The 20,229-nt window shown below is 38.3% G+C and overlaps 3 protein-coding genes across 3 annotated transcripts; 1 reads left to right on the forward strand and 2 right to left on the reverse strand.

The window, feature by feature from the left end:
* Positions 1-1,980: 1,980 nt before the first annotated feature.
* Positions 1,981-4,114, reverse strand: LOC126789172 (D-amino-acid transaminase, chloroplastic-like). The gene is made up of 5 exons (XM_050515263.1): positions 3,872-4,114; positions 3,698-3,759; positions 3,336-3,511; positions 2,437-3,110; positions 1,981-2,324 (listed from the first exon to the last, which is right to left on the reverse strand). The coding sequence occupies exons 1-5, from the start codon at positions 3,906-3,908 to the stop codon at positions 2,224-2,226; spliced, it is 1,050 nt and encodes a 349-aa protein (XP_050371220.1). The 5' UTR covers positions 3,909-4,114; the 3' UTR covers positions 1,981-2,223.
* Positions 4,115-5,167: 1,053 nt separating this feature from the next.
* On the reverse strand, positions 5,168-9,174 carry LOC126789171 (probable aminotransferase TAT2). The gene is made up of 7 exons (XM_050515262.1): positions 8,761-9,174; positions 7,548-7,887; positions 7,227-7,445; positions 6,779-6,838; positions 6,101-6,256; positions 5,908-6,001; positions 5,168-5,319 (listed from the first exon to the last, which is right to left on the reverse strand). The coding sequence occupies exons 1-7, from the start codon at positions 9,024-9,026 to the stop codon at positions 5,201-5,203; spliced, it is 1,254 nt and encodes a 417-aa protein (XP_050371219.1). The 5' UTR covers positions 9,027-9,174; the 3' UTR covers positions 5,168-5,200.
* Positions 9,175-10,033: 859 nt separating this feature from the next.
* Positions 10,034-16,219, forward strand: LOC126787056 (uncharacterized). The gene is made up of 7 exons (XM_050512992.1): positions 10,034-10,104; positions 10,541-10,901; positions 13,792-13,920; positions 14,239-14,331; positions 14,437-14,659; positions 14,777-15,039; positions 15,944-16,219. Exons 1-7 carry the CDS (start codon positions 10,034-10,036, stop codon positions 16,217-16,219), a joined length of 1,416 nt encoding a protein of 471 aa, XP_050368949.1.
* Positions 16,220-20,229: the final 4,010 nt, after the last annotated feature.

The following is a 20,229-nucleotide window of genomic DNA, read 5'->3' on the forward strand; positions in this document are numbered from 1 at the left end:
TGACTAATGTAAGGCTTTGGAAAAAGGACAAGGTTTGTGTTATTCTCTGTCCACCCTCGCCGGCGATAAGCACAGTGTGCAAAGAGAGTTGATAGATTATTTTAGAGTTGGAGGCGAACATACAGTAGGATTTGCATATGCTAATATGCCATCATTTGTTTAGTTAGATTCATTATCAGTTGCCTTTGCCAGTAGTGTTTAATTTCTTCATGGTGATCTTTGTGCAAGGCCTAGGTATGTAATGAAATTGTTCGGTATATGTATAATCTGTGATCTGGGACTACTTGTCAACTTGCGATCTTTTAAGTTCAGCTCATATCTAATTGCAAGTGTTGAAGTCCTAACATATATGAAAGCAGAAATCAAATTTCCCTTTTCTTCTCTAGCTCACAGTTCCACATTAATAATTGTGCTTAGTATATATATAACAATAACAATATACAATACAGGTTGCAACCTTCCTAGCATCTAATTAAGTTGATTGTGTTATCATTAGTAAAGAATTACATTTACTGGGCACCAAAGTTTGTATGTTAAGCTCTGTTGTAAGGTTTTTGGATCCAATTATCCGGCTTTGAGTTATAATTCTGATGTTATGGCTCCTGTTCTTATTGTAACTCACACACTCAATGGAATTTGATAGCTTAATTGATAAAAGAATTAAATGCAAACCTTGAATACTGTGTACTAAAATTTGGTAAAAATAAATAAACTCCGCATCTTAACCTATTGATAGGTGGAAGGTGTATGCTAGAAAGTCATGAATGGAGTGAGCCAACAAGATTAATGTGACGAACAATGTCCTTCCTAATCTTGTGTTTTAAGGCAGCTGAAGAACATTCTAAATTGAAGAAAGCGTTCTTATCAGGTGATCAAATTGATGACATGTTTGTTTGAGAAATCACTTTGGGTACTGGATGAGAGGTTAAACAACCTAGTTCAGAAGTTTGGTCTGATGAGAAAGAGGGTTTCAATTCCATTGTATCCTTTATAATATTCTGATATTTCAGTTTAGAATGGGTGGAATCGGTAAAATTATTTTCTATTATACAAGAAGTAAAAGCTAGTTAAATTTCATCAGAAGGCTATATTGCATCCACAAAATAAATCGTTGTTTTTTTTTCACATACTCATAATAGATTACCCGAAGAAAGGTAACAGAAGACTACAATATTCAGGGTTCGGTTGTGATCAATTGAATTGTAATGTACTACTTTGTGTAACAAACAAAAACAGATTTTTCTGTAAACTAATTTCTTTATTTGAGCAACTGAAAAGACATTCAATATGAAAAGTTGCAAGACAAAGTTATATATAATACAATTTTCAAGCAAAAATTACCAGCTGAATGCACATTGATAATTAGTATGCTACTATAATATTTGTAGAGTTTGGAATCCATAATCAAATTTATTTACCTTTTCAACAATGAGCAGTATTAACTTACATAACAATTACATGGATTTGAAATTCCAGAAGAAAATTTAGATACTGCCACCTAGATCTGGCTTACTAGCATCACCCTTGTAGTATTGAAAATTATAATGTATACCTGGGTGGCTGGGTAGAAGAATTGCAAGCATTTTGGAGACAGGGTTGGTCATTGCTCTTCTCAATAAGAAACAAGTAATGAAATCCTCGTATCAATATTTTTTATCTATTTTATTTTGAAGGGTGTTATTTTCAATCTTGAGTTGTTTTACAGTTAACCTTACCAATATTAACAATCAGTATGAGCAATCTATGCTTGTTACTTTGCTTCGTGGAGGACAAAGGTACTATATGAAACTATGAAGACGGATACACTGTACATATCTTTGGCACAAGCATTCGTAAACCCAGTTAACAAGTCTCATGCGAATTACATGTATCCTCTGTACTTGACGACATTTGTGTCCATACTTCAACCTTGGAAAACATTGTAGGCACATCTGTCTAATTTGTTCAAGTGTCGGGAGCTCAATGACGTAAAGCAGGTAAATTCACTTTTTCTGTGGTTACTAATATGCTCTTGTGCTGAACTGCTAATATACTTTAATTTTTTTACTGAGAAAGCTTTCTAAATTCTTTTATTCAAGATTTCGCTGTTCACAAAGGAAGAAAGGAATGATACAGCAGAAAACAAAGCATTTGTAACACCAGGAACAGTGAGCAGTGAGGCAGCTAAATGCAAGAAGAAGCATTCTTATAGGCCCCTTGATGATTTGATAATTCTGTGAGCCCTTAGACGTAGGGAACTGCTGTCCTCTGTGTTTCAGTTGATCCTGCGACCATATCATCCCACACCAGATCGGAGAGTGCCATTGTCAATTCTCCCACCTCCCCTATTGTCACAAACAAAAATAGGAAATGCATTAGACTTTAAGAATATATATATAGCAAAGTCTGTTCAGTTAAGATGGGAAATGAGTTTATTCATCTAGAGGAAGTCGTTACCATTGCCAATGGGCAGTTCGTCCCACTCGATAATTGGCAACAGAGGCAGTGTGCTTCCTACAAACATCATTTCAGCAGAGGTTTTGGCTTCTTCCACAGTAATATTTCTAGTTGTCACAGCTTTCAAACTCCCTAACTCAACCAACTTGGGTGCCAATTCGAGAAGCCTCAACACGGTACAACCACTAAGGATCTTGTCAAAGAAGGGTACAATAAGCTCTTTGTCATGTGTTATGAAAGCCACATTCACATTTGGACCTTCTGCTATGTAACCCTCCTCATCCGCCCATATGGAAGCAAAGGCTCCTTTGTCTTCAGCTTCCATTTTTGCTAGGATATTAAGAAGGTAGTTCACATTCTTCATTGTTGCCATTTGTGATGACTTCATGGGAGTAGAGGAGGTGATCACTTTAACCCCTTCTTTGCACTGATTAAAGTCCTCATCAATGACTACCGCATAAAATGCAGATGTTGGGCAACCTGTAGGTGAGAGCAAGAAGTCGCCAGGACCAGCACTCAACCAATATCTTAGAGTTCCTTTCTTGATCTGTGATGCTGCTGCTAGTTGCACAAGAATGCTTCGAAGAGTTGACCGATCAAAGGGAGATGGGATCCTTGCTTTTGAAGCTGATCTGAGGAAGCGGTTTAGGTGGACATCCAGCTCGTAGAGGTAGCTGCAGGAATCAAAATCAGAACTCAAGCTAATTCTCATCAATTGACCCCAAAAGCTTAAAGCTCTTATAAAATGAAGCCCCAACATATGTCACGCAACCAGTACTGAATTTGGAAAAGAAGAATTGCGTGAAGTAAATTTTGCAATAAAAGTCTCACAAAGCATAAAAAATGAAACGAAAGATGTCTCAAGATAAAGTTATTGGGAAGGAAATGGTAATGCCTACCCATCTAAGAGAATGGCTGTATCAAAAACACCATGGCCTCGATGAACCATGTGATCGTCCATTGGAATCACCATCAAAGCTGGATCAAGAATTATTCCACCATAAATGCTGGAATACATTGCTGGGTAAGGTTTCTTTTCTACTTTGTTCCACTTCTCATGTAGGTTCTCTAACAACTGCAGAATTCATAAACCAGCATCAATCTAAAACATATTGCTCCTAAATCCTACTATGTGACTCAAATTAAAAAAGAAGAAGTAAAACCATACGCTACAACAGACAGTGCCTAATCACATCATGAATTACAATTCCCGAAAGCCAAGTTGGTCTTGAGTGTAAAATTAGAGATTTGGATTCCTCACCTCAGATGATGATTTGAATACATGGACCTTGAAATCATCGACATTTCCAACTTCTAGTGAATCTTCACAAAAGCAAAAATGAACATATCAACCCTTAAAGCTTTTACAGATGAAGATAAACCAAGTTACCAAGGGAGAAGATCCCAAAATACATAAAAAAGACTAAAACTTTACCTGATTTTGGGTCTGAAGGGGAGTTGTAGCTAGCCATGGATCAATAGCAGCAGAGAGCTACATAATTAATACAACTGAGCAGTAGAGTGAGGAAGAAGGGTTGCAGAATGGATTGGTATGAACTGGGTTTTATTGACAAAACCTAAAGTATAAATTTATTGAGAGGAAGGGAATCCATTTCTGTTTCAACTCTTCGTTTGTCTTGCAGTTTTGAGGTGAACTAGACTTTTGTTCTGTCTGATGCAACTTATTGGTGGAGATATTTTATAACTAGGCACACTGATGAATTAAAGTAATCATGAATCTTCATGTATGCTATTGGTTTACACATATACTGACAGTGACAATAATGAGTATCTGTAAGTAAAGTATAAAAACAAGGTATATCATCAAATCATACCTGCTCTGTCTCTATACATGAAAAAAGATGAGAAATAAGACAAGCTGAAACGCCATTAACATTCGGTCATATAGTAAATCAATCGGTTAAAGAAATGCTTGCCATCATTTTGTTTCAAACTGCATCATGAGATTTTCCAATGAGAACTATCTTATTGAAGGCTAGTTGAGAACTTTCAAACTAATTGTTAATTAGACCTATTTTTTATTATATTTTTTCATTTCAACCGTTTAGATATTAGGTATATATAAATATATTAGATGTACATATTTTCAGTCAATTTAGTAATCATTAATGTATCAAAGTAGCTCAAATAAATGAACGAATCAAAATTGTCAAACATGAACAATTTAAGTTCATTATGAGTAAATCACATTTATGAATCTTAACGATTCTCAATTTTAATGAAATTTTGCAAATATGATATACTCATACATATTTACAAACTAAATGGTAGAGATATGAATATGAGATAAAAAAAACTTGGTGAATCAAAGATGTCCTCAATTAGTCCTTAATAAGATGGTACTCATTGAAAAGGCCCTGCATCCCTATCACTACAAAAGTAAATACATTTCTGTCATTTCCATTTCATGGGCATCGGTTACATGAGCTCATGGTCTGACAAAAGCATCCGACACAAAAATGCTTTGAAAAAACATGCCTTAAGCACCTGTTTGTTCTCTGTAGTCTAGCTGCAGTAAAAGAATGCAGTTGTTCGTAACGGAGTTGGGAATCGAATTATGAGTATGCTTGTAATTCTTTGTTGGATGGACTGTAGAAAGTCCAGATGTTTAATTTTTTCACTATTGTCACTTCCAAATGAATAGAGTTTGAACTTCTAAGCAGGGTTTTCATGTAATGATAAAGCTCCATTTCAAATATATTGGATGTTTCTTTGTAAGTGGCATATATATACATGTAGCTATCTATAATTTTCTGGCATGTCTTTGATAGAAAGAAGATGTCCTCCTAAAAGCTTCTTCAAGAAAAGGTGGATCAGCAGCAAATGTAATTCGTATCCAGTTTCTCAGTCCTACTGCTGTTCCTGCAAAACGATTCAGTATAATTCAAATCCATATGTTACTCATTATGGAGATGATTATAAAGTATAAACTCATGCATCATTCTAATTCTACTTGCTTAGTGGTATGCAACACTAAACAATTCAAAGCTGGTAGACAAGGCTTAAGATTTTCGATATGGGATGCAAATTCAAAGAGCTTATTCCATGTGTAGCACGACTTGGTCCGAACATTGGCCTGTTCTGATACCACAAATTCGAGCATACCATACAAAATTATATGGAATGAAGTGGAAGGAGGAAGACTTATATACCTTAAATCTGTAATGCAAAGATTAGCTTCACTACTTTCTAATGTCAACGACTAGCTCACAATTTGTATACAAACATCACAACATGACTTGTAGAGAGAAGAATAGCGATTTGCATTTTTGGGCAACACATCACGTTAATAATATATTATACGGCCACCTATAATCTTGTAGTGAAAGAATATATACACTAGTGCTCAGTATCATTTATGTAATGCAATGAAACAAAACGTATTCATATACCTGACATATGGTATTGCAAAAGTCATGCTAAATAAATTATTGATGGACATGTTCTTACCTGGAAGAAAAATAACAGATTCCTCTTTGGCCAGCTTGAAACAAAAATCAATGTCATCACTAATATCTTCCAATAGTGAAAGGTCTAGTTTCGCCTGCAGCGCACAAAAAAAAATCATGCTTCTTTGTCTGCCTAAACAAGAATGTTAGCCCCAAAGCAAGGCAAACGTGAAATTCTGCCATTGCTTACTCACCATTACAGCCATAGATCCCTCTGCTTTGCTTGGACAGGTAATACAAGGGATGTCCTTTATCCTATCAGAACAAATATCTGATGACTGCTTCAGTAAATAGATAGTTTTTTTGAAGAAGACCTCTTCAGTTTTCTCAAGGATGCTCGGAACTGCTGCCTATAACTTGCCAATGTCATTAAGAAAATAGAGATGAGGAATAAGTTGACGATTTGACATTAAAAATTTAAATTGGAAAAATTCACAATAGTTTCACTCTTCCAGCTAAAAGTTGATGTCTTTACATGTCAATGATGTAATGGGGCTGAAGTAATTTTCGTTGGCTGACAGACCAAGGCAACAAGAATGAAGATAGATAGTAGTCATAGTACAGTAGTGGCAGTACTAAGAAAATGTATCTATCCATTTCTATAGACTACTTATCTCTCATATTGAAAGTAATCACGTCAACATTACAGCTGACCTGACTAGTTACAGACGAATGGGATAAGTTAATTTTCCAGGCCTTAACTGCAACCCAGAGGGCCTGTGCCTAAATTTTCCTCTATTTACTAATTTTTTAGGGGTTTTAATAGAAGCTGAAATTTGAAGGATCTGAAATTATAACTTTATTAAGCAAGACTACTAGTAATATACTAGTATTTGTTTAAGAAGTTAAAACAAAGCCTTAGAGATACCAACCTGAATGAAGGTTGCAGGACCACCCAAAATGTCAAAATATTTCTTAATGCGCTCAACAATCTGAATAGAAAGAAGCAGAGTGAGTTTACAGCACTACGATTAGTTGAAAGTTACTGAACTTAAAGATGTGAACAGGTAACGAGTAACAACACAAAGTTCAACTTTGATACACAGATAGAAAATTTCCTTGTGATTTTAATATGGATGGAAATTCTCTAGATTGGCCAATTTATGACTGTCTATATCTGTGACATGCTTCAAAATGTTAAACCCTGATGAAAAGTACACTGTTTGAATCAGTGTATACAGCACACTAAAGTGGTAGCCTGTTTAATGAAACTGCATCATAATTGTTCAACATAATTTAGAGTGACTATCATGAGATTACTTATAGCAACAACGTGGAGAAATAAGAAACTCTGCCAAAAATATACTAACAGAAGAGAACCTTGGGTTTTCTAAACGTGCCACAGGGATCAGTTGTCACAAACCAACCAAGCCGCCATCCTGGAACTATCCATCTCTTCGATAGAGAGCCAAGAGTAAGAACAGGAACAGTTGATCCAAACACTCCCATTGGTACAAATGGTTTATCCCCAAAAGCAAGGTGTCCATAAACTTCATCAGCAATAACAAGTATTCTAAGTTTCTTTGCAGCTTCTGCAATCTATTCCAACAGAAAAACAATAAGTCACAACCATAATAAATGCCAATTCGTTAAAAAACATGGTTTTAAGAATCTCCGGAAGCAAGATTACACAAAACTAACCTTCTCCAAATGTTGGTAACTGTACACATTGCCACAAGGATTTCCAGGGTTTATAATTACCATTGCAACTGTGTTCTGATCGGCAAGAGCTACAACAGCATCGAGATCAACCTCCCAGCCACACTCTTGCAAGAGATCAAAATGCCGAACCTCAAGATTTCTAAATCCCGAACAAAGTTCATAAATAGGGAAGCCTGGCCTTGGAAGCAATATATTTGCTCCGGGGTGAGTAAGCATTGCCAATGCGACATCGATTGCTTGTGTGCAACCAGATGTGACGAAAACATCATCCAATGTCAGATCGTATGGAAGATCCCGGGATAAATATTCAGCAATTGCTCTGCAATGAATTCAGATAATGGGAATAAGTTTAAAATGTGCTACCCCTTCAAGTACACATACCTTTGAGGCATTTTATCAAACAGGTGCCTGCCAACTCCTAAGGAATTAAAGTATTAAACCAAAACTTATTTTGAAGGATTAATTGTCCGCCATCCAGTCAAAGACTTCAAGTGCGGTAAATTTAAGGAATTCACTATTAATGCAAATTTGATCAAATCTGGAAAATAGTTGTTTCAGGTTCTTTGTGGGATAAGTAGAAATATTGGCAAGACTGATACTGCAGGTTCTGTTTTAAACTCTGTACATATAATTTAGACATGATCAAATGAGGAAGAACTACAAAATACCAAGTAATCAGGTAGATGTTAGCAAGCACCAAAAGATAGAAATATTTCTAACAAATGTTTAGATGACATGCACATTGGAACTTGAAAATATCAATTGAACTCCCAAGCACTCATCCAACCATTCATTTCAAAGTCCTCACCATGTCCTCATTAGAAGCTTCCCCATATAACTATGTAGAATAACTACCTTTCTTACATTTTTAACTCTAACAAGTAACAAGTAGTTTCTTACCTGACAAGGAACAGCTAGCAAAGGTTGAAGACCACCCTATATGATCCATATCATCTCTACTAAAAAATTTGCCCTTTATACTTTTCAAATTTCATCTGTTCTTAATCATAAAACCCTGATTACCCTGGGAAGTTAAAAAGAAAAATTGATCAAGTGAAGAAAACTACAAAGCCTTTTATTTATTAAATTCAAAAGAGAACAAAGAGAATATGGCAGGACTTGAAATCGATGAAAACAAGAAAGGCAATTTGAAGCAATTAATAAATAAACAGAGGAAAAGAATCAAATTTACCTTCTGGTTTGAGGAAGACCCACAGTGGGAGCATAGCCATTGAATTTGTCAGATTGAATAGCATCAACAACAGCTTCTTGAACAACATGGGTTGTGTGGAAGCAAGAGAATGCAGTTGGGTCACCCATACCCAATGAAATCAGCTTCTTCTTGCTCTCATCTTCATCAACATTCTGCAATAGCAAGCTCAGAATGCCTTTAATGGTGATTGTTGCAGCAGTTGTGTCCACTAGTCCTCCTCCTCCTTGATGGGGTCCATTCTCCATGGCTGGTTTTTTGATTCTGGGTTTTTCTTTGTATGGGGAACTGGGATACTGTGGGTTTTAAGAGTCTGAGGTATTGAAAGAGGGAGAAGTTAGGAGAATGGAAAGAGACGAGTCAGACAACTGGAGTTGTTTCAGCAGAACAAGCACCACACGTTGTTACTTCTCTGCATATGCATGCAAACAAAAACTGATTAATCGGCAAGTGCTGGTTGGAGATTTTAGTTCCAGAAAATTTACAAACATGTGTATATTTTTGTATCAAAATTGTACTTTCATGGCATGACATATTACTGATCTTGGATTATATATATATAAAAAAAAAGATCTCAGCAAAAACGTTTTTTATTAGAAAACGTAAAAGGTAGATGTAATAGTTTAGGTTGTTTAGGAAACCGGTAGAATCAGGGAAAATTGAGTTTGTGTAAAAACAGATTCAAATTTTCCGTTCCTGATTCAATCTGATTCCAATGTTAACTATATTAGACTGTTCATGTGTCTCTGTATGGATACAATTATATATAATTCAACTATATAAATAGTTAACCACTCATGTGATCTATATCTATGTGCATTCTAATTTGAGGATGTCGAGAAAGTTTTTACCAAGAGTATAATTCTACTAAAGCACGACACATAATGTTCAATCCATATTACCAAAAAAAAAAAATGTTGAATCCAACAATTGCGTATTTTTAACCTTACGGCTAAATGCTCCTGGTGGTGGTGGTGGGATTTCAGATAATAGGAATATGCATCAAGTGAATTGGTAACGTGAATCACCAAAGATTGTACGTTTTTCCAAAGTTGTACAATGTGACAAAGCTGTCACATAGAACCACCTTTTAGGGCCAAGGGAGTTGCTCTTCCTTGAAATCTTGTTCTGTTGAAACCACTCCAGTTGTCTACAAGTTTGTGAAGTGGGCACGTATGATGTTCGGTACCAATAGCAATCTACAAGTTTGTCTTTCTGCCTTATAAAAATTGACACGTTACTAAGAGTCAAGAAGATGAAGGCTCCATTCAGCGTACTCCACATGTATACATTGGCTAGTGAATGGAATATCCACCTCTCAGATTGGTCCGTCGTTTTTTATTTACAAGTCATCTTCATCTTCGTTTTCATGACGATTTCGTAGAGACTTTGAGAGGAGAAGGTAACATCAACGTGGGCTTACACACTACTCAGGAAATCGAGTAGATTGCAAGAAAATGCTTCACGAAAATGTGCACAGGTTATAGTTACAAGAATTTTGACAGAGGGTATTACGTACAATGTCGAGTATTGTAACTGTACAAAATTGAAATACTACGAGGTAGATATTATACTGTATGTGACTTTGCACGTACAATTTGTTGGAGTTAGTGGAATTTAGTGGTTGGAGTTAGTGGAAATTAGTGAAATAGTTGGTGTGAATTAGTGGAAATTAGTAGGTAGAATAGTGCTAAAATTAGCCTATATAATGAAGTGTAATATGTAAATGAATCATCAAGCAATACAATCATACCATTTCTAGTTGGTATCAGAGCCTCTTTGTGCTCTGTTTTTCTCCTGGGTTTTTTCTTCCCGTTTTTATCCTTTTTTTCCGGCCGGTTATCACCTCCGCTGCGTCACTGCCTCACCGCTGCCCTCCGGCCCTCTCTGACATCGCCGCTGCCTTCCCGACGTCGCCGCCTGCTGCTCCGGCACCGCTGCTTCCTCTCCGACCGCTCCTGCCCCGGAGCTGCAGCTGCTGCTGTCTCGCTCCTGCTGCCCCGCCGGACGTCGCCGCTCCACGTCAGACGTCGCAGCTCCTCGCTGGACGTCGCCGCTCCACGCCCGACGATCACAGCCTCACTGATCCTCCTCCCCGAGGATTCTTCCCCGACGTCACATGGGTATCCGACCCGTTTTTTAGCCCAGCCCAGCCCAACTCAGTCCGACCCGGCCCAGCCCAGCTCAGCTCAGTCCGACCCGACCCAGCCCAGCTCAGTCCGACCCGGTTCGCCTGACCCGACCCGGTTCTCCTGACCCGACCCATCAGTGCATCTTCACCGACAGTTCCAGTGCACCGGCGGTAGATTCTTCTCCATTTTTTGCCTCATCTACACCTTTTCCTTTTCCATGGGTTCTGGACACGAAGCTGATAGTTCTCAGACCTCTGATATTCTGACATTCGAAGTATCTATGAAGGGTTCTGAAAGTGGTTCATTTGGGGGCGCCAAACTAAACGGCACCAATTTCCGTAAATGGAAACGACTCATGACTGCTCATCTTCGAGGCATGCATAAAATGGGACATGTCACCGGCGTCACTAAGGCTCCTAGTCCTACGGATATTGTTGCATACACTAAATGGGACGATGACGATGGTCTTGTCATGTCTGTCTTGTGGAAAGCTATGAATGATGAGATAATTGATCTGGTGGAGGCCTGTCCCACTGCACAGGCCATATGGGAGACACTAGCCGGCTTATATACTAATGACACTGATTTCATACAGGTTCATGAGTTAATGTGCACAGCTTTAGCCATTCACCAGGATGGGCAACCGGTGGCGCACTATTTCACCAAACTGAAGAATATTTGGGCTGAGATTGATGTGAAACGACCTTGCATGATTACAAATCAAGAGGATATTGTTTGGTACCAAAAGGAGAAGGAACTTGAACGAGTTCACCATTTCCTAAAAGGTCTTGATGCCAAACATACTAGTGCGAAAGGCGAACTGCTCCGAATGACCGAACCACCTAGCCTACTCACAGCTTTCACCTATATCCGTAAGGATGAGTCTCAGCAGGAGAGTATTATTCAGGCTCCGGCTGTCGTTTCCAGTCTCACTGTTCATGCTCGTTCTCCAGCACCACCCCTTCTGCAAGCCACCTCTGCTCCCTTTCATCGACAAGGACCACCACCAGGCTTCGGGAATCAACCCCGCCCTCCTTGCTCCTTTTGTCATGATACCAACCATGCTCGTGCGACCTGTTGGAAATTGTATCCACACCTTAGGCCTAAACGGCCTAATCATCGCCCACAGCCAAAGGCCGCTCTTCAATTAGTTCCAGAACCAGATATCTATGGTGTGGTTGGGCATGATCATCATACTACTGGAGGAGCACCTACGGCCTCCATCGTTGGTCGTGGTCAAATTGGTATGGCATTCAATATTTCTCACTCTGTTAGTTTTGATACATGGATTATTGATTCTGGTGCATCTGATCATATGACTTATGAAAAATCTTATTTTACCGTATTGTCCCCTCCACATGTACCCTATGTTACTAATGCTAATGGTGAGGCATTCCCGGTGTTAGGGACAGGGTCCGTTTGTATTACTCCCACCATAGAACTTCATAATGTACTCTATGTCCCCGCTTTATCACATCATTTGATATCTGTTCCCCAATTGAACGCTGACGCCCAGTGCTCTGTGACCTTTTTTCCTATGTATGTGATATTTCAGGATCTTCTCACCGGACGGGTAATTGGTCGGGGGTATCTGAGGGGCCGGTTGTTTCATCTGGATCTGACATACGCTGGGGAAAAACCAGGGGGACAGTCTCGGACCGCTTTACTCTCCACTTCTGACAAGCTAAGTGAAGTTTGGTTATGGCATCGTCGCTTAGGGCATCCATCTTTTAGTGTTATGAAAACATCTATGCCTTCTTTGTTTATTAGTGTGGACGAGTCTCTGTTATGTTGTGAGACCTGTGTTTTGGGCAAGAGTCATCGATCTACTTATTCCCCTAGTACTTCTCCTAAAAGTTTTCTTCCTTTTGAATTAATTCATTCTGATGTTTGGGGACCCTCTAAAGAGTCAACTGTATCAGGAATGCGTTATTTTGTGTCTTTTATTGATGAGTGCACACGTCTTTCATGGATTATTCTTCTTAAAAATAAAGATGAGGTTTTTCCAGCTTTTCGTACCTTCCATGCCTCTGTCCGAACCCAATATAATGCCACCATTCGAGTTCTTCGTTCTGATAATGGGGGGGAATATGTGAATCATGTCTTTCAGGAGTTCTTTAACACACACAGAATTGTTCATCAAACAATGTGTCCTTACACACCTGAGCAAAATGGGGTTTCTGAAAGAAAAAGTCGTCATTTACTTGATATGGCTCGATGTATTCTTTTTAGTGCCCACATGCCTAAATACCTTTGGGGTGATGCTGTCATTACTTCCGCCCACCTCATTAATCGTCTTCCATCTCGTGTTCTTCAAGGGAAAGTTCCCTATGAGGTGCTTGCATCTCATGTCTCATTACCTTCTTTTCATAATCTTCCTGCCCATGTTTTCGGTTGTGTCGCTTTTGTTCATCTTCCACAACATCAGCGTTCTAAATTGGATGCCCGGGCAGTTAAATGTGTGTTTGTTGGGTACGGAGGCCATCAGAAAGGGTACCGGTGCTATCATCCTCCTACTCGGAAGTACTATGTCACTATGGATGTTACTTTTTTTTAGGACATGAGTTACTTTTCCTCTTCTGATACTGCTCTTCAGGGGGAGAATTCCTATTTTGAAGAGTTGTATCATGGAGAGGGGGAGACAAATGAGCCAGTCGATATGGTAACAAGTTCCGTTGAGATTACCAAGGTGTCAGCCACACAGGCACCACCGGAGGTCGTCACTCAAGAGATTCAGGCACCAGAAGCTGACAACACAACTGCCCCTCATGTATCCCGTACTACTGTTTATACCCCTGACCAAAGCTCTCCTAGTACAGAAGATCACTAATATGAGGTTAGTCATTCTATTGAGGCTAATAGTAGACAATATGTTTTGCCAAATAGGTCTACTCGAGGTCAACCCACAAAAAAATATGAACCTACCCTTCAGACTAAAGCCAAGTATCCGGTGGCCAATTTTATATCTACCAAAAGATTATCTAAGTCATATGAGTCATTCGTGAATCAAATATCTACTGTATCAGTACCTAACAAAGTGCAGGATGCATTGGGAGATCCAAAATGGAGGAAAGCAATGGAGGAAGAGATGGAAGCATTACAAAAGAACAATACTTGGGAGCTTGTACCTCCACCATATGGCAAGAAGACTGTAGGATGTCGATGGGTGTTTACAGTGAAGCACAATCCAGATGGGTCAGTAAGCCGGTATAAAGCACGTCTAGTAGCAAAGGGGTTCACCCAGACATATGACATAGACTATGATGAGACATTTGCACCTGTTGCAAAGATAAACACTATCTGGGTATTGCTCTCTATCGCTGCTAACTTGAACTGGCCACTTAGGCAGTTTGATGTTAAGAATGCATTCCTTCATGGAGAACTAACGGAGGAAGTATACATGGATCTTCCACCTGGATATGTAGCCACTTCTCCAAGTAACTCTGTATGCAGATTAAGAAAGTCTTTGTATGGTCTTAAACAGTCACCTCGTGCTTGGTTTGGAAGATTCTCACAATTCATGAAGAAAATTGGCTACATGCAGAGTAATTCAGACCACACATTGTTTCTCAAACACCAACAAGAGAAGGTAACAGCTCTAATCATATATGTTGACGATATGGTAGTTACTGGTAATGATACTATTGAGGTGGACAGATTACAAAAACAGCTTGCCACCGAGTTTGAAATGAAGGACCTAGGTACACTCAAGTACTTCTTAGGAATTGAGGTAGCCCGGGGAAGTGATGGTATCTATCTGTGTCAGAGGAAGTACATCCTTGATCTACTAACGGAGACAGGTATGTTAGATTGCACTCCAATTGATACTCCTATTGAGCAAAACCATCGGTTAGCAGAGTACCCAGATCAAGTGCCCACTGACAAAACTCGTTATCAGAGGCTAGTTGGACGCCTGATTTATTTGTCACATACCAGACCAGATGTTGCGTATGCAGTAAGTATAGTGAGTCAGTTTATGCATAATCCGAGTGTGGATCACATGGATGCTGTTGTGAGGATTTTAAGGTACTTGAAGTCAGCTCCAGGGAGAGGAGTAATGTTTTCTAATCACAACAATAGCCTCGAGATTTGTGGCTTCAAAGATGCATACTGGGCTGGAAATATTACAGATCGAAGATCCACATCAGGGTACTTTACCTTTGTTGGAGGTAATCTTGTTACATGGAAGAGTAAGAAACAAAATGTGGTAGCGCGATCTAGTGCTGAAGCAGAATACAGATGTATGACTCAGGGAGTGTGCGAATTGTTATGGCTTAGAAGTTTGCTACAAGATTTGGGTATTAAGCCTGAATGTGCTATGCAGCTGTACTGTGACAACAAGGCAGCCATTGATATCTCCCATAATCCGGTGCAACATGATCGTACGAAACATGTGGAGGTTGATCGTCATTTTATAAAGGAGAAGCTAGACGCGAAGATAATCAGTTTTCCTTTTGTTTCTACAGAAGAGCAACTTGCCGATATGCTCACAAAAGGAGTGTCTAAAAAGGCCTTTTATGATTCACTTAGCAAGTTGGGCATGGTTGATATGTATGCACCAACTTGAGGGGGAGTGTTGGAGTTAGTGGAATTTAGTGGTTGGAGTTAGTGGAAATTAGTGGAATAGTTGGTGTGAATTAGTGGAAATTAGTAGGTAGAATAGTGCTAAAATTAGCCTATATAATGAAGTGTAATATGTAAATGAATCATCAAGCAATACAATCATACCATTTCTAGTCAATTGTCCTAAATTTTGCTGGTGTCTTTGTTAACACACGGCGAGGAGAGTCATCATGAGATTAAAAGTTTAAAACCATGGAAATAATGAACGCTATCATGTAATTAAATTCTTGCCCACGTTTGAATACGTAACCGGTCCATGCATATATCAAGACATTATTTCTGAAAAAAAAAGGCTTGAAAAGAGAGGTAAAACCACGGGCTTGGAATTAATAGTTGAAAGAGGCTGGAGACCTGGTGGGGTGAAGACTGATTGTCTAGAAGCTGTTCGCTTAGTGAACGGTGATGAGCAGGGGTATGCTTTTGCACATGATGGGGTTTTGGTGGAGAAAATTCATTCTTTATTGGATGCCATTGGTATTACTGGTATCTCTTATATTCCTCGGAGTGTGAATGGTGTTGCTCATGCTATTACAACAAGAGTAGCCTGTCTTGAGGGGTGTATGTGGTTAAGGGTTGGGCCCGATTGGCTCTTGAATGGAAATGACATATCCGTAACTAGTTATAGCTCTAGAGAAGCGAGTGGAATTTCTATTGCTTCAATCGATATTTCCAATTTGGTTTTGTAATGGTTCTTCTTTTGAATAAATTTCTTCCATTCTAAAAAAAAAAAAAAAGAGAGGTAAAACCACAAAAAAATTGTTGCCGAGGAAGTGAGAGGTTATAAATACATTACCAGGAAATTTTAAGCAGAAATGACGCGAAAGGCTTACAAGTTGAGCTTCCTTGTGTGAACGCTGATTCCTTGAGGAGTCGATGATGCCGGAGTATTACTGGTGATGAAATCTGCTGTAAAGATGGGAGATCTTTGTATACCTCAACTATTTATATAGAAGAGGCTAGTGTACGTTAACGTTCCATATATATTATTTTGATTTTCAATGTTTAAGAGAAGTTTGATGATGGTTCATCACGTCTGAAATTGTTGGTGTAGACTACTTCTGGACGTCTATCCAACTGCGAAGTATAGTGTTCAGATAAGCTCAAGCAGTCACGCACGCCCATGCTAGCTCTGCATTAGGCATTGAAGCTGACAGTGCTAGTTTGATCTCAGGCAACAAAAAAGATCGCTCATCTAGAATCCTAAATGAAAAGAGGAAGCGACCCTCGACTCGACGAACATCGATAATCATTTTCACTCACGACCATTTATTTTCATCTCATTTCTCAAATTTTTGTGATTTTGTCTTTTTTTAATAAAATATTAGTTACTCTTCAAACTATCACAAACTCGATAGTTTACTTATTCAAGTTTTAATTTCAACTGATCACTCCTTATATTTTTCAAATTCGATCAATCTGGTCATTATGTTATCTTTTCATTTGAGGTTAAGTTGTTTTTTGGACAAACATAAATTAGATAGACTTAACACCCAAATTGAATGAAAAAAAATGACAGAATGACCAAATTGCTCAAATTTGAAAAATATAAAGAGTAATCAGTTGAAATTGAAATTTGAAGAGTAAACTGTCGAGTTTGTAAAACTAAAAGAAAATATTAGTATTTTATCTTAAAATTTTTTTTTTAAGGGTTTTGGAACAAATTTTAGGGCACTCATCATTTGACTTGTTCAAAAGCGAATTGGTCGTCATCAACCTTTCCTCACCGACCTCACTAGTGCTCCTTGGCTTGATGGAAATGATGAGGAAGAATTTCCTCGAAATTTCCTAACAAGTGGCTTCATGGAAATATTACATGGCTATTATATAATTTATATGCGTTCTACTTGGATATGAATTTTCTCCACCATCCTTCAATATACTAGATCTCGTCCTCATTTCTCAAAAGAAAAAAAAACAAAAAAAACAAAAATTTCGTCCTCCAAAAATGGCTGTCAACAAGTACTCTACAGTCATCACTATTGTGCATATCGTCCTGTTTCTGTTAATCCCTTCAGCAACTCCATTAACCTTTGATTTCCCCAGTTTCAACGGCAATGGCAAATTGACAATGATAAGGACTGAGATATCGATATTTTCGTGAAAATTTCTATTTTTCGTTATATAGATATATCTCTTAAATATCAAATATTTATCGGTGATTTTGTTTTTGAAATTTTCCAATATATCGGAATTTTTTAAAATCTCTTGATATTTTCAGAATATCGCTAAGGAGATGATGACTATTCTTCACAATTTACGCATGACTTTATTCAAAGAAGATGAAAATAGTAAAAATTGTGTACCTCATAGATCCTCTATGTGTATCTAAATCACTCATAATTTCATATTTAATGTATCATATGTATAAGGTGTGATAGTTTAATTTCCCTTTGGGTTCACAGCTATAATATATATATATATATATTTAAATTTATTTTGGGATAATTACTATTTTACCATTATGTGTGTATTAGTCTCATTAAGTTTTCTGTTAGAGATATATTTTCATCTCTGTATTAGATTAAGATTTCAGATCATATGAGATTCCGTTTATGTAATGTTTATATATAGGCCCCAATATTATTCAATAAAATAACAGTCATTCTCTGAATTATTCTTGTATCTATCATACTTGATCACGTTATTATGCATCTTACTCTAAAACCCTAAACTTTTAAAGCCCCTTAATTAGGAAAACATAAAAATTTCTTTTTTTTCATCTTTCTGACCGGTGACCTCTTAGTTTCCGGCTACTAGAACATTTTTTGGACCAAGGCCACCTCTCGGAAGCCCCTCGCCTCAAGCCTCTGCGTGCCCTTGCAAGCAGCCCCTACAGACCCCTCCGCAGCTTCGCAGGGCGTTCTACGCATTCGCTCTGCAAAATCAACTTTTTGCCTCGCAAGACCCCGCATCAAATCTTTTTAAAATTGCTCCTCCAACGTATTCATGTAAGAAACACGATCTTCAAAAGAAACAACTTCGCTCAAGTAAAGCTCTTTTCGGCTACTCTAATCTTTCAAAAGTAACTTTCATTAAACGTTTCCGCTTTTGAACGTGTATATATATTATATCTTGTACTATTCGGCTCATATTTTTCTTGTCATTCATATACCGCGGATGAGACCAACAAAGGATATGGCTCCCCTCTTGGTCGATGTGTATCATGTGACGATCCTAGGGGAGTCACGATTGTTTAGAAGGGAAATTAAACAATTTTGTGTGGTCACGTGAGTGCACCGCTGTTTTGGGTACGAATATGAGAATCGTCGTTTACATCAATTTTTCTTGTGACCATATACGTCAACCCTTTTAATTCCTGTAATACTTGAATCTAATTGTCCATATTTTAATGTATTGGATACTTCTCACATTGACTACCAAATATACGCCATGCTTTTGCTAGCATTGGCATTGAATCTATGTACGTCGATGATGTCGCCAAAGTACCATGGACATATGTTATCAAAGCTCACACTATGATTTTATATTCGGCCTCATATCAGTACCAAATATTGAATGGTGGAGATGTGAAAATATGACCGAAATGTTGGCAAAAAGAGACATCTGCTCTTTAATTTCAGAGCGGAGGTTTGCTCTGGAAGGTGACTATATATATATTCTACTTGATACGGTTGGTACCAGTATTGGCTTTATACCAACTTTGTTTTCATAGTAATAATAATAATAATAATAATAATAATAATAATAATTCACATGCTCTTGTATTGGGAATCACAATAGGTGTACTGGTAATTGTATGGTTAGAAAGAGAAATATCTGCGGGAATACAACAATGTATTAGACCTCAATACGCCGGCCTTTTGGGAGCAATGCATAATAGCCAATTTGTAATACATCAAGCCTTCTACACTTCAATAAGTCTACATTGTCCAAAAAAAAAATAAAGAATATAAGCTTCTATTCATATTTCCTAAAATAGCACTTAAATCTCTACCAAATTACCAACAATGCCAGTGCCTTTTTTTGTCCGGGTTCAACAAATCTTCACCACACCATCACCAAGGGTAGAGTTTCAGCGACTTCATCAAGGTGATGGCTTAGGTACCACGATGAGGAGGAGGAAGGCTGGATATGGAGCATGTCAACGGAAGGTCGGGGCTTCGCGGCCACGAAGGTGGGACGACCAAACAAGATATGAGACGCGGGGATGATGTCAGAGGCGCGGGGACAACGTTGAAAAAGAGTAGGGATGACGTTAGAGGCACAGATACTGAAAGAGATGCGGGGTGAAGTCGAGGCACATGGATGGAGCTAGTCATGAAGCCCAATCTATTATGGCAGTAATGCGTCTCCGATTTGGTATGTATCTCTAATCTGGGGGCGAGGTGACAGGTCGACTAATAAACCAGTCGTTCAAAATGGAAAACATGTTGACATGGGTGTTTAACCTTGGCTGAAGGAGATCAGGCTCAACATATTGATATCCCAAAGTAGAGATGATGACATGGTTGAGTGAAAAACCGGATATGCTTTCTCTCTCCTCAAGCAAATTGTAGAAAGCTTGATTTTCATGCGTGGGAGATGAAAATCAAGTGATAGTCACACCACCAGTCACACTACTAGTCATAATGTGTGACTAACATTGTGACTAGTAGTGTGACTATTATTTTACTCGTCACACTACATGTCACAGTTACAAGTGTAATTTGCATGTCACACTACCCATCACTTTACT

The sequence above is a fragment of the Argentina anserina genome, chromosome 3, assembly GCF_933775445.1.
Source record: "Argentina anserina chromosome 3, drPotAnse1.1, whole genome shotgun sequence".
In the NCBI taxonomy this organism is placed as follows: domain Eukaryota; kingdom Viridiplantae; phylum Streptophyta; class Magnoliopsida; order Rosales; family Rosaceae; genus Argentina; species Argentina anserina.

Excerpts from the sequence above, each read along its gene's own strand:
- LOC126789172 (XM_050515263.1), bottom strand. The coding sequence starts at position 3,908 with ATGGCTAGCTACAACTCCCCTTCAGACCCAAAATCAG. Across the intron at positions 3,760-3,871 it reads CCCTTCAGACCCAAAATCAG|ATTCACTAGAAGTTGGAAAT; the intron begins GTAAAGTTTTAG and ends GCTTTTGTGAAG. Across the intron at positions 3,111-3,335 it reads ACAGCCATTCTCTTAGATGG|CTACCTCTACGAGCTGGATG; the intron begins GTAGGCATTACC and ends TGATTCCTGCAG.
- LOC126789171 (XM_050515262.1), bottom strand. The coding sequence starts at position 9,026 with ATGGAGAATGGACCCCATCAAGGAGGAGGAGGACTAGTGGACACAACT. Across the intron at positions 7,446-7,547 it reads GTTACCAACATTTGGAGAAG|ATTGCAGAAGCTGCAAAGAA; the intron begins GTTAGTTTTGTG and ends CTGTTGGAATAG. Across the intron at positions 6,257-6,778 it reads GTCCTGCAACCTTCATTCAG|GCAGCAGTTCCGAGCATCCT; the intron begins GTTGGTATCTCT and ends GGCAAGTTATAG.
- LOC126787056 (XM_050512992.1), top strand. The coding sequence starts at position 10,034 with ATGAAGGCTCCATTCAGCGTACTCCACATGTATACATTGGCTAGTGAA. Across the intron at positions 10,105-10,540 it reads AATATCCACCTCTCAGATTG|TTGGTATCAGAGCCTCTTTG; the intron begins GTCCGTCGTTTT and ends TACCATTTCTAG. Across the intron at positions 14,660-14,776 it reads GGTAGCCCGGGGAAGTGATG|ATCAAGTGCCCACTGACAAA; the intron begins GTATCTATCTGT and ends CAGAGTACCCAG.